Below are 11,092 nucleotides of genomic sequence, written 5' to 3'. Positions count from 1 at the left end.
GATAGATAAATGAGAAGATAGATAGAGAGACAGATATAGATAGAAAATGAGAAGATAGAAAGATAGAAAAAGGAGAAGACAGACAGACATATTATTATTATTATTATTTAATTATAATTATTGATAAATAGTATAATAATTATTATAATAATCATAATAATTATTTTTGTTATAAATGTTATTATGTCCGTTATGTATGTTCATATATCATATATCACTGTAATTTACAGCCATGCTAATAAAGCTATACTGAATTGAAGATAGATAGATAGATAGATAGATAGATAGATAGACAGAAAAAGAGAAGATAGATAGAAAATTGAGAAGACAGACAGACAGACAGATTATTATCATATAATTATAATTATTGATAAATAGTATAATTATTATTATAATAATCATAATAATTATGTTTTATAAATGTTATTATGTCTGTTATGTATGTTCATATATCATATATCACTGTAATTTACAGCCATGCTAATAAAGCTATATTGAATTGAATATAGATAGATATCTATCTATCTATCTACTTATCTATCTATCCTACCCCTTTCTATCTATCTACCTATATATCATCCCCTTTTCTATCTATTTTCCTATATATCATCCCCTTTGCTATCTATCTACCTATATATCATCCCCCTTTCTATCTATCTACCTATATATCATCCCCTTTTCTATCTATCTACCTATATATCATCCCCTTTTCTATCTATCTACCTATATATCCTCCCCTTTTCTATCTATCTACCTATGTATCATCCCCTTTTCTATCTATCTACCTATATATCATCCCCTTTTCTATCTATCTACCTATATATCATCCCCCTTTCTATGTATCTATCCACCCTCGTTCTATTTATCCTCTCTATTTTTGTTAGATCTCTTAACCCTACAAGGAAAGCAGGAGAGGAAGGTAGAGGCTGTGCTCCTCCAGAGTCTCAGACAGCGCTGTAGCCGTCGTCTCTGCAGGGAAACATCAATACAGAATAAAGTAAGACATGGTGTAAAACTCTGATATATACATCCCATACACATGCAATAGAACAGAAAAGAGTGATCTGGTTTTGTTTGATGTTTTAGGTAAAACTAAACTGACCTTGTTTTTGGGAGCTGTTTCTATGCTCTCCACCACGACCTCCACGCTGCTCTCCAGATCCTCCTCAGCCTATAAGAGACAGATAAAAAAAAAAAAACAAAGGTGTTTACCAAAGAACTGTAGACCTATAGAACTATATGATAACCATATATAAGAACTATATGAAGACAGAATGGAAAAAACACCTTACTAATTATTTCACTGCAGAAATAAGTTAAATATATATTTAACACATACGTTTAAGAAACTTTAAGTGAAATAGTTTTAAATGGTGTTTAAAATATTTCCTAAGAATTGCTGTTTAGTTCTACCACTAAATAAAAATTATTATTACTAAATGAGATACAGGGTCATACATTCTTCTATAGCTGACAGCAGAATTTATTCCCAACTCTTACCTGTGCAACTGGCACTGGCTCAGACTCAGGCTCGGTGCTGTTGGTGTCCAGCCTGTGAGAGGGACCCGCCTCTGCAACCACCACCAGGACATCGATCCCTGACCTGAAATGAGAAAAAACAGAGGTCTTACTGTTGGTGGTGATGTGTTTAAGAGATTATTTGAGTGTTGATGGTGGGTGATAGTGCAGTGTCTTACTGGCTGAATGTCTCCGGGTGGTGGGTGGTGGTGAGGGACGTGATCCGGGCTTCCTCACACTGTCCAAGAACAGATGAGAAAAGATAATTGCTTAGGAGTCCAAAAGTGGGGAAATTGACAGTATTACAGTAGCAAAGGGATAGCAAGACACACAGAAGCAGAAAGCTGGATACATTAAGTGTATATATAGTGTGAATGTGTGTGTAAGGGAATACTGTATGTGTGTGTCCTAAAAACTTTAAATCTTCAATCGTTGAAAGATGGTAGAGAGGTAAAGAGGATACAGAATAAACCGCAAACTCTTACCTGTGCAACTGGACCAGCAGTGTTCAGCGTGTTCAAGGGTTCTGCCTCCGCAACCACCACCAGAGCCTTACAGTCATCCCTGAAAGAGGGAATGGGAGGTGTCAGGGTGGTAAATCAGAATCAGAATAAAGGAATCAGAGGTTTCAGGGTGGTAGAGGGACAGATAAGAAGGCTGTGATACCTTTCAGGTGTTGTTGAAGGCAATGGAGACTCTGGGTGGGAGGTGGGAAGGAGTCCCTCCAGCTGACCTTCTGTGCACTGTTAAAAATCCAATTTAATAAAGATTCAGTGAAAGCAGAGCTGTACATATTAGTGATGCTGCTAAAATAGAGATGTATGACAGTGATACTTGACTACACTTTAACTGTTCATTGTGCTTTTCTTACCTTCTTAATGTGGGCCCTCGGCTTCATCTCGAGGAACCCGGGCTGACACGGCTGGGGCTCCTCACAGGCGGCTGGATCTTCACCCTGCCACTGCAGACAATCTTATGTCAGCTCATCACTGCCCCAATCCTCTTTTTTTTATTAGCAATTTTCATATTGTCTATATAATATTTACCTAAAATTGTAACCACATTTTTATGAATCTCTCATTGTGATCAAACAAAGGGTCATCACAAAAATATAAACATATGTATGTATTTTTGAGAGTAATTTCCTTATTTAATCTTCCCTTTAAGTGTAAAACCAAAAAGAACCAAGAAAATACAAAACAGAAATACGTGTTAAATCATTTCACTAGCTTCTTTACAATGTATGCTGGCTATCTAACCTAGGTTAGGGCACAGTGGATACTCAAGACAAATCTCTTTAGAAATTAGCATTGACTCTAAAAACCGAACTGAAAGGGTTACAATAAGGTATACTGGGGGTGATAGTTAATTAGTTAAGTAGTTAACGTTAGTTAGTTAGTTAGTTAATTAGTTAGTTAGTTAGTCATTAGCTGCAGGTGTAACAGTAAGTGATAGAGACTCACCGGAGACACACGACAAGTCCTGAAACAAAAGTTTCCTGACTGCGCCTGAAAAACAAAGCCCTGCTTTAAACTCCTGAACTAATCCAGCTCTGGGTTTATTTCTGAGTGTTACTGAGGGTAAATTTTGTGTAAAATATGAGAAGTTTCAAATTTACTCACCACTATTGGAAGAGGTCTGCTCCTCCACCGGGGATCCATACCTGACCGGTATGGGGGTGAGCTCCCTCAGCGGCTACAGTCACCTGAAAAACAAAAAACCAAATACAATTAATTAATGACAAAACAGCACAGATAATCCAATTATATACAATTATATACAGTAATTAAAAGATAATACAGATAATAAAACAGTAAATATTAAACAGTAAACTGGTGTTGAGAAGTTGTAGACGATCCGTCGAAAGAAACGCTGCTGCCGCTGCTCACGATCTCCGAAGAGTTCGAATAAAAACAAATCAGCTGCTGCGCTGAATGACGCAGCGGGGTGGGTTAAATAAATAAATAAATATATTTATTTATTTGCACCATATATGTATTATTATTTTTTTTATTACTATTATTTCTATTATTATTATTATTATTATTATTATTATTATTATTATTATTATTATTATTATTATTATTATTATTATTGTTTTTTTATGATGTTATATTATTATTGCTAGTTTTTTATTAGTATATTATATATTTATAACATAGTTAATTATGTTGCTGGAGTATCTCCCATGAGCAATTTATACAACTTTAGGAGTTAACAGTGCGCAATCGTTCGTTCTTCAGTTAAAAGTTCAGTAGAACCAGAGCCGATTTATTATGGAGAGCCTACCCACTTCCCTTGATTTTGATTTTCTCTTATTTTCTGCCTCGGTCTACAGTCATTTTCTCTTATAACAGGGCAAACGTAAGAAAGCAGTCCATTTATAAACTGGCTCATATTTTTTTTAACATGATTCACTTTGGGGCTCCATACAATGTTGAAAATAAATGAAATAAATAAAGAAAAACATTGAATGAGAAGGTGTTCAAACGTTTGTCTGGTTTAATATATAGTAGATTTAATAAAATAAATGCTTATTTCCACTGAATTAAAAAATATAATAATTCCATTTAATTATTTAACGAATGGCAGTATAGTAGTTGAAGGCGGTAATGGGATTTGTGGGAGTGTGTACTCGGCGCTTTACGGTAGTGTGCGGTGTGATGAACTGTGCTGGAGATCAGCTGACTCGGCTGGGCCGCTCCGGGGGAGGAGAGGGAGGGAGAGGTCGGGAAAAGAAAACAGCGATGGCGGCGGAGATCCACTCCAGGCCCCAGACCTCTAGACCTATCCTGCTCAATAAGATCGAGGGCCACCAGGACGCGGTGAACGCTGCCGTTCTGATCCCTAAGGAGGACGGAGTGATCACGGTCAGCGAGGACCGGTAGGGCTACCCGGTATTCCTGCCTACTCGCCCGAGGATTAGCGCAGCTAGCCCCGCTCAGACCCGCTAGCCTGGAGACACACTCAGCTTCTTTATAAGGAACGTTAGTCTGTTACAGCGTTTCTGAGAGAATCTGATCATTTAATTGAATGCAGTTTAAATGAATAGGTTAAAGAGTGGATTAAAGTCTTAGATTATAAATTAGCTAGCCTAGTAAAGGTAACGTTAACTAAGGTATATAGTTAGCTAGGGCTACCTGACGGGTTGCTGTTTTCCTTGTTTAAATCATAAACGTAATTCCTCACGTTTCTAGCTAACTAGATTAGCTACTTTAACTTCAGAAAATTAGATTGTCGGTTGCTATGTTGGAAGAAGTGGCTGTAAATTTGTGTTGCAATGTAACTTAGAGGTTAGTTTACCAATAATTCATTAGTAATCAATGGTGTCGACTATCTATCTAAAGTTGTGCTCTTAAACAGGAAAATTCCAGCTGTTTTCACGTGTCAGTTTGTGAGCTTTCTGTGAAGGGCTTTGCTGTGAAATGTTTAACTAAAGGGAAAGTTTAGATGATGTCTCTAATTTCTTTATGTATGTAGTAGTATGGTACTTTAATCAGAGTATTGCACCAGTCAGAAGTTCATTCTTTCTTTCTTTCTTTCTTTCTTTCTTTCTTTTACATTGTAAATTAAATATTGAAGACATTAAAGCTATACATGAACATGTGAGGAAATGTTTAGTACACAAAAAGTGTTAAACAAACCAGAATATGTTTTTTACTTCAGATTTATGTACGTATTCTTCTCAGTGTCTTCATGAGGTAGACTGGAATAGACTCGTTTTCTGAAATAGTTACAGATTTTTTTTTTCACGCTCAAGCTCCTCCCAAGTCATCCATCTTAGTTTGGTTAATGTCATTTAATATTAATCTACAATGTAGTAAAAAATAAATAAAAACACTACGATAGTTAAAATGCGGTACCGATACCCAAATTATACTTTTTCTATATCTTTTACCTCGCTGTGTGCGCTCTCCACATCAGGTGTTAATGTGCGTTTTATGCAAAGTATTGAGAACAGGTATATATATATATATATATATATATACATACTTTCTTTTTTTTCGGTAGTACCAAGACATTTCGGTCTGTGTTTTTTTGGTATCGAATTTCTAAACCCAGCCCCAGTTGTTCCAGTTACTTCTATGGCCACAGGTGTATAAAACCGATTACCTAGGCAAGCATACTGCTTCTATAAACGTGGGTTGCTCTCAGGAGCACAATGAATTCCAGCATGGTTCCATGGTAGGATGCAGCGTCTGTGCAACAAGTTTAGTTGTGATATTCCCTCATTACTACATATTCCACAGCCAACTGTCAGTGATATTATAACACAGTGGAAGCTACTGGGAAAGACAGTAACTCACTCTGTCAGTGTAAAATAAGAGTGAGGTCAGCGGATGCTGAGGAGCATAGTGCGCTACAAACCTCCAAACTTCATGTAGCTTTAGAATATACCAGGAACATTAGAGCATAGAGAGCTTCAGTAAAAGGGGTTTCCATGGCCAAGCAGCAGGAGAATAGATCTTTTTTGCAATGTAGTAAAAATTTGCATTTGCACGCACCAGGTTTGTTAACATTTTCTGCCTATATTCATTGAGCCTGTGCTATCATCTGCTGAGCCCAGTTGTTTGCATTCCAACACTACTGAGCTCGGCTGCTGTGTCTGTTAGCTTTGCAGTTTACCCTGCTGCAGCTTACTGTTTGCATTATGGCAATATGGCCCTAACATAATATCACAATATTCCAGGATATTTGTTCGGTAATAATATTGCATATTAATTAGCACACAAACATAAACAATTAAACGCATTAAATATCAAAACAAGTACAAAATTGACTGCTTGCAAGAATATCCGTGTTATCATGATGTGGATTTTTTTTAGTATGTCCATTTTGGCGATATGATCACATACAATGTGATATGGCACACATCTAGTTCGTATTGTGACTAATCTGCTCTAATCTCTGCAATCATTGTGAAAATCCGGGGTACCTAAACGTTTCAATTCTGCATTCTGCATTCCTAAACAGCCTCACGTGAAATTCAGAATGTAAATTGTAAGAAGATATTCTGAAAACAAATTATATGTAGACGACATTGTGTAGTAAATGCCAACAAGTTTTCTGGGTTTCTCTTACAGGGTTGTGGGACTTTTTAAGCACTACAATGACATTAGCATGAGTGGATCAGACACAGCAGTGCTGCTGGAGTTGTTAAACACCTTACTGAGAATAGTCCTCCAACAGAGTCCCGTGGGCACTGATGAAGGACTAGAGGATGACCAACACGAACTATGCAGTAACAGATTCAGAGCTTCTGTCTCTGACTTTACTTTATCTACAAAAGTAGAAGTCAGAAGTAAAGTCTATCTGATTCACTCACTGTACCAGCACAACACACACTAACACCTCATACACCACCACCTTGCTAATCAGTGCTAATCACTGCAGTGCTGAGAATAAACGACCCACCACCCAAATAATAGCTAGTGTAATATCTGGTTTTGGGTTGGATTTGGGATTTCCTTGGCATTGAAGAACAGGCTGAAAGGAGGATAATAATAATAAAGTATACAGAACTACACTCTGTAATTATTTAACTACTTCAACAAATGCTTCTTTTTGCAATTTAAATGGACAGTGAGTGTAAAAACAAGGAGATGGTGTTATGGAAGTGGGTGATGGAAGTGTGTCTTAGCAATACTACATTATGCCAAAATATCAGAAGAGATTGGTGGACATTCTGTTGGAGAATCTGTCCTGTGCATGGCTGTAAAGCAGCATGTTAAATGTGGGTCATGTGTTACCTGGTTAGGACAGCATTGTTGTGAGTTACAGTAGAGCCTTATTTGTGTGTAACTGATCTCGTTTATCAGGAAACTGAAGTCAAAATTTGAAAGAGGAACTGATACATGTGCTCTGATTTTAGCCTGTGGTTACAGCTCACAGAGTACTTGCATGTAAACAAGCTCATTCAGCACAAAGAGGTGTGTCCCTGTTTGTCAGATGATGGCTGGCCTGTCATGTGACTCCATTCAAAGCCGCCTTCTTGTCTGAAACAGTGTTGTCTAATCAGTGTTTTTTTTTTTATTGTGGAAAAAAATAATGCTCATGTATAGTGACATTCTGTTTAATTTCATTTCAGAACCATTCGAGTATGGCTGAAGAGAGATAGTGGACAGTACTGGCCCAGCATTTACCACACTGTGTCATGTGAGTATTACACACAGCTTGGTGCACTGCCCAGGACCCAGTATTCTACATCAGCTAGAATTCAGGACCTCCTGCACAGTGACTCTGTAAGCTCAGAATGCCTGCAGGCTTTTAAGAAATAGATGAAGCAGACTCACATGTTTGGTCCAAAACTGAAAACAGATGTTTTGCTGCCAATGCAGTCTTGTGAGTCACAACCAGATGCAGATGTGGTTGGAAACTGAAATACACTCATCCAGGACAAGAATGTCATATCAATATTGCGCTTTCAGTTATTCATTTTAGATGTTTTGTTTTCTTTACTAAAAAATAAATAAATAAAACATCAGATTATTTATTTTTTTTTTTTTACCACACACTTATCCCAAAATCAGTTTTATTGCACACAGTGTGAACCCAAGATATTTATTTTTTTGCTGATAAACATTCATTCCTGCGTTTGAGACCTGTTACACATTCTAAGAAAATGTAGTCTATGCAGCATGTGGTTTTGCATTGTCTTGTTAAAAAATGCACTGAAATCTCTGAAGCAGCGTATGTTTTTCTAAAATCTTAATGCAGGGCACTAGAATGGTTGCACTCGTGCACCCAAATATTTGACCACATCTCATTTACCCCTGTAGTTTACAGGTTCTTTTTTTTTTTTTTTTTTAGCACTGTCCAGGTGCTAAAAAAAAAAAAAGGAAGTATGATTTAAAGGGGAACTCTGGTGTAAAATATGCTTTTGGTGTATTAATACATTACAAGTACTTACCTTTGATGAATAGCACACCTTCGTTCTCCCACAGCGTTCAGAAAACCAGAAATTTTAACAGGTTGTCCAAACATCCTTCAGACTAAGTGACACGGGGCATAGTTCTGCTGTGTCTGTCTGGCTGAACAGAGGGCAGCATCCTGTAACAAACATCAGTCAGGAACTGATGCTGTAAATACTGTATATCTCTTACAACTCTCACATAAATAACAAAAGATTTATAGGAGACAATCAGACATGCCAGTGGTTATTTTCAGATGATTCTAGACTATGCAGATATGTCTTAAAGGGTAACTACATTTGTTAAAGACTTTTTTTTTACATTAATAGCTGAAATGTGTTGCTCTGTAATAACAAAATATACCAGCCCTAAAAAAGTCTAAATTAATAAATGAATGGATTTTCTTTAGTATTCCTATTTTCCAATATAACAATACGAGCTGGAGCTGGAATAAGCCACAATAGCTAACAGCTAACTTGCAATGCTACCTTTATTTCTGAGATGAGTTAACCATTGTTTTTTTTAATAACAGATTGATGTCTTTTTGCTGTTTAGAGTGGGTAGGTTCTGTAATTAGATATGATATGTGAATTAGGGCTGTAGTTTACTCAAGTCTTCAGTTATTACCCTCAGAATCGGGATGCAGTAAGCGGCTCAATGCTAGCTGGCTACTGGTGTGAATGAAGATAGCTAACAGCTAACTGGCAATGCTAATGTTATTTCTGAGCTGAATTTCTTGCTGTTTTTTCATAATGGTTTCAATGTGCAGGTTAGATTTGTAGGTCCTGAGGTTTAATGTTTGTGGATTATGGCTGTATTTTACTTGTGTCCTTAGTTACCGACCTCAGAAGGCCTGGATGCACCTGTCAGCCCAATGTTAATTAGGCTAACAGACTGATGGTGTTATTGGAGATGGCTAATGGCTAAGCGGTGATGCTAATGGTTTTTCTTAGCTAAGTTAATCACTGCTTTCTTAATAACAGATCAATCTCTTCATGCTGGTTAAATTAGTAGCTCTTATGGTTTTTAATGATATGTGGATTACAGCTATAGTTTACTCTCTTTTAAATATTACCCTCACACCACCGGGATCCAACTAGCTGGTTAATGCTAACCAGGCTAACAGACAGCTGGTGTTGAAGCTAACGGCTAAGTGGCGATACTGATAGTATTTCCTAGCTATATTAATCGCTGTTTTTTTTTTTTTTTTATATCAGATTGATTTTGTACTCCGCTAGTTAGATTAGTGTGTCGTGGGGTTTGGTATGTTATCTGGTTATTATGGCTTTGGTTTACTCGAGTTCTTGCATAATACCCTCACAACATCAGGACGTTAGCTAGGCTAACAGACTGCTGGTGTTAATAGAGACAATGCAATCACTGATTTCTTAACAGATTGATGTCTTTGTGCTGGTTAGACATGTAATTTAGGTCCTGTGGTTTCATATGATATGGCTATAGTTTACTTAGTTCTTAATATTACCCTCACAACACCGGGATGCATTTAGCGGCTCAGTGCTAGCTAGCTAGCTAGATTATTAGACTGCTTGTGGTAATGGGAATGGCTGAATTAATCGCTTTTTTTGTATATCAGAATGGTTTTACTGTGCTAGCTAGTTAAGAAATGTATCTCATGTATTTTAATATGATGTCTGGGTTATGGCTTTAGTCTACTCGGGTCTCAATATGACCCACACCACACTGGGGTGCAGCTAACTGGTTAATGCTAGCTAGGCTAACAGACTGCTGTTGTAAAAGGAGATGGCTAACTAGCGATGCTGATGGTATCGTTATTTCCTAGCTGTATTAATTGTTGTTTTTATATCAGATTTATTTTTATTGTACTAGTTAGATTTGTAGGTCCTAGGGTTGAGTATGTTATCTGGATTATGATTTTAGTTTACTCGAGTCACACAGTTGTGAGGTTAGTGGCTCAGTGGTAGCTAGGCTAAACAGACTGCTGATATTAATAGAGATGGCTGAAATTCTGAGCTGAATTGATCGCTTTTTTGTATATCAGAATGTTTTTACTGAGCTAGCTAGTTAAGAAGAGTAGCTCCTGTGGTTTAATATGATGTCTGGATTATGACTTTAGTTTACTCGCGTCCTAAAAAATGACCCTCACAACACTGGGATGCAGTTAGCGGCTCAATGCTAGCTAGGCTAACAGACTGCTTGTGTTAATGGAGATGGCTAGTGGACGATGTTAATTGTATTTCTGAGCTGAATGAATTGCTTTTTTATATCAATGAATTTACTTTGCTAATATGATATGTGGATTTTGGCTTTAGTTTATTCGGGTCATTAAATATGACCCTCGCAACACCAGAAAGCAGTTAGCGGCTAGGCTAGCTGGTGTAAATGGAGATGAGTAAAGGCTAACAGGTGATGCTAACTGTTGATATTAGAATTTTTACTGTTCTGGCCAGATGGAAAAAGTTCTGCTGTTTGAAGTGTGTGTTTTGAAGAATCTGTTTTACTTCAGCTTCTTTATTAATGTCAAAATATAATATATTATTAATATCTCTGGTTTATACCACAATATGGGCCTAATGTGTGACTGTTGTTGTGAACCAAATAGAGACTTTAAGAGTCACGGATGTTTTTTTTTCTTGCTTCTCTCGGCTGAATAGCTCTTCAAAACCTGCAATGTACTTCTTTGC

At 37.0% G+C, this 11,092-nt stretch overlaps 2 protein-coding genes across 13 annotated transcripts in view; one reads left to right on the top strand and one right to left on the bottom strand.

Moving 5' to 3' along the window:
- Nucleotides 1-436: 436 nt before the first annotated feature.
- Nucleotides 437-3,449, bottom strand: LOC111192758 (uncharacterized). Of its 3 annotated transcripts, none has more exons than XR_007425333.1 (10): nucleotides 3,141-3,448; nucleotides 2,982-3,026; nucleotides 2,390-2,479; nucleotides 2,185-2,261; nucleotides 2,004-2,082; nucleotides 1,698-1,756; nucleotides 1,501-1,603; nucleotides 1,103-1,171; nucleotides 786-969; nucleotides 437-723 (listed from the first exon to the last, which is right to left on the bottom strand). XR_007425333.1 is itself a non-coding variant. In XM_049467171.1 (10 exons), exons 1-9 carry the CDS (start codon nucleotides 3,177-3,179, stop codon nucleotides 859-861), a joined length of 672 nt encoding a protein of 223 aa, XP_049323128.1. In that variant the 5' UTR covers nucleotides 3,180-3,449; the 3' UTR covers nucleotides 437-661; nucleotides 817-858. The 3 variants fall into 3 exon arrangements, 2 of the variants coding, with proteins under 2 accessions (XP_049323128.1, XP_022526821.2); XM_049467171.1 differs by having other exon boundaries at nucleotides 437-661; nucleotides 817-969; nucleotides 3,141-3,449; XM_022671100.2 differs by having other exon boundaries at nucleotides 437-969.
- Nucleotides 3,450-4,214: 765 nt separating this feature from the next.
- wdfy1 (WD repeat and FYVE domain containing 1) overlaps nucleotides 4,215-11,092 on the top strand; it is a 1,176,431-nt gene continuing 1,169,553 nt past the window's right edge. For all 10 annotated transcript variants that reach the window (XR_007425293.1, XR_007425296.1, XR_007425294.1 and 7 more), the window contains exons 1-2: nucleotides 4,215-4,402; nucleotides 7,607-7,674. Coding sequence is in view for 1 of the 10 variants with exons in the window: in XM_049467033.1 (XP_049322990.1) it covers nucleotides 4,266-4,402; nucleotides 7,607-7,674 (205 nt within the window). In the remaining 9 variants the exon portion in view is untranslated. The remainder of the gene's footprint in view (nucleotides 4,403-7,606; nucleotides 7,675-11,092) is intronic.

Source organism: Astyanax mexicanus, chromosome 18, assembly GCF_023375975.1.
Source record: "Astyanax mexicanus isolate ESR-SI-001 chromosome 18, AstMex3_surface, whole genome shotgun sequence".
NCBI lineage: Eukaryota > Metazoa > Chordata > Actinopteri > Characiformes > Acestrorhamphidae > Astyanax > Astyanax mexicanus.
The sequence above is the reverse complement of the archived record's forward strand: the minus strand, read 5'-3'. Positions and strand labels throughout refer to the sequence as shown.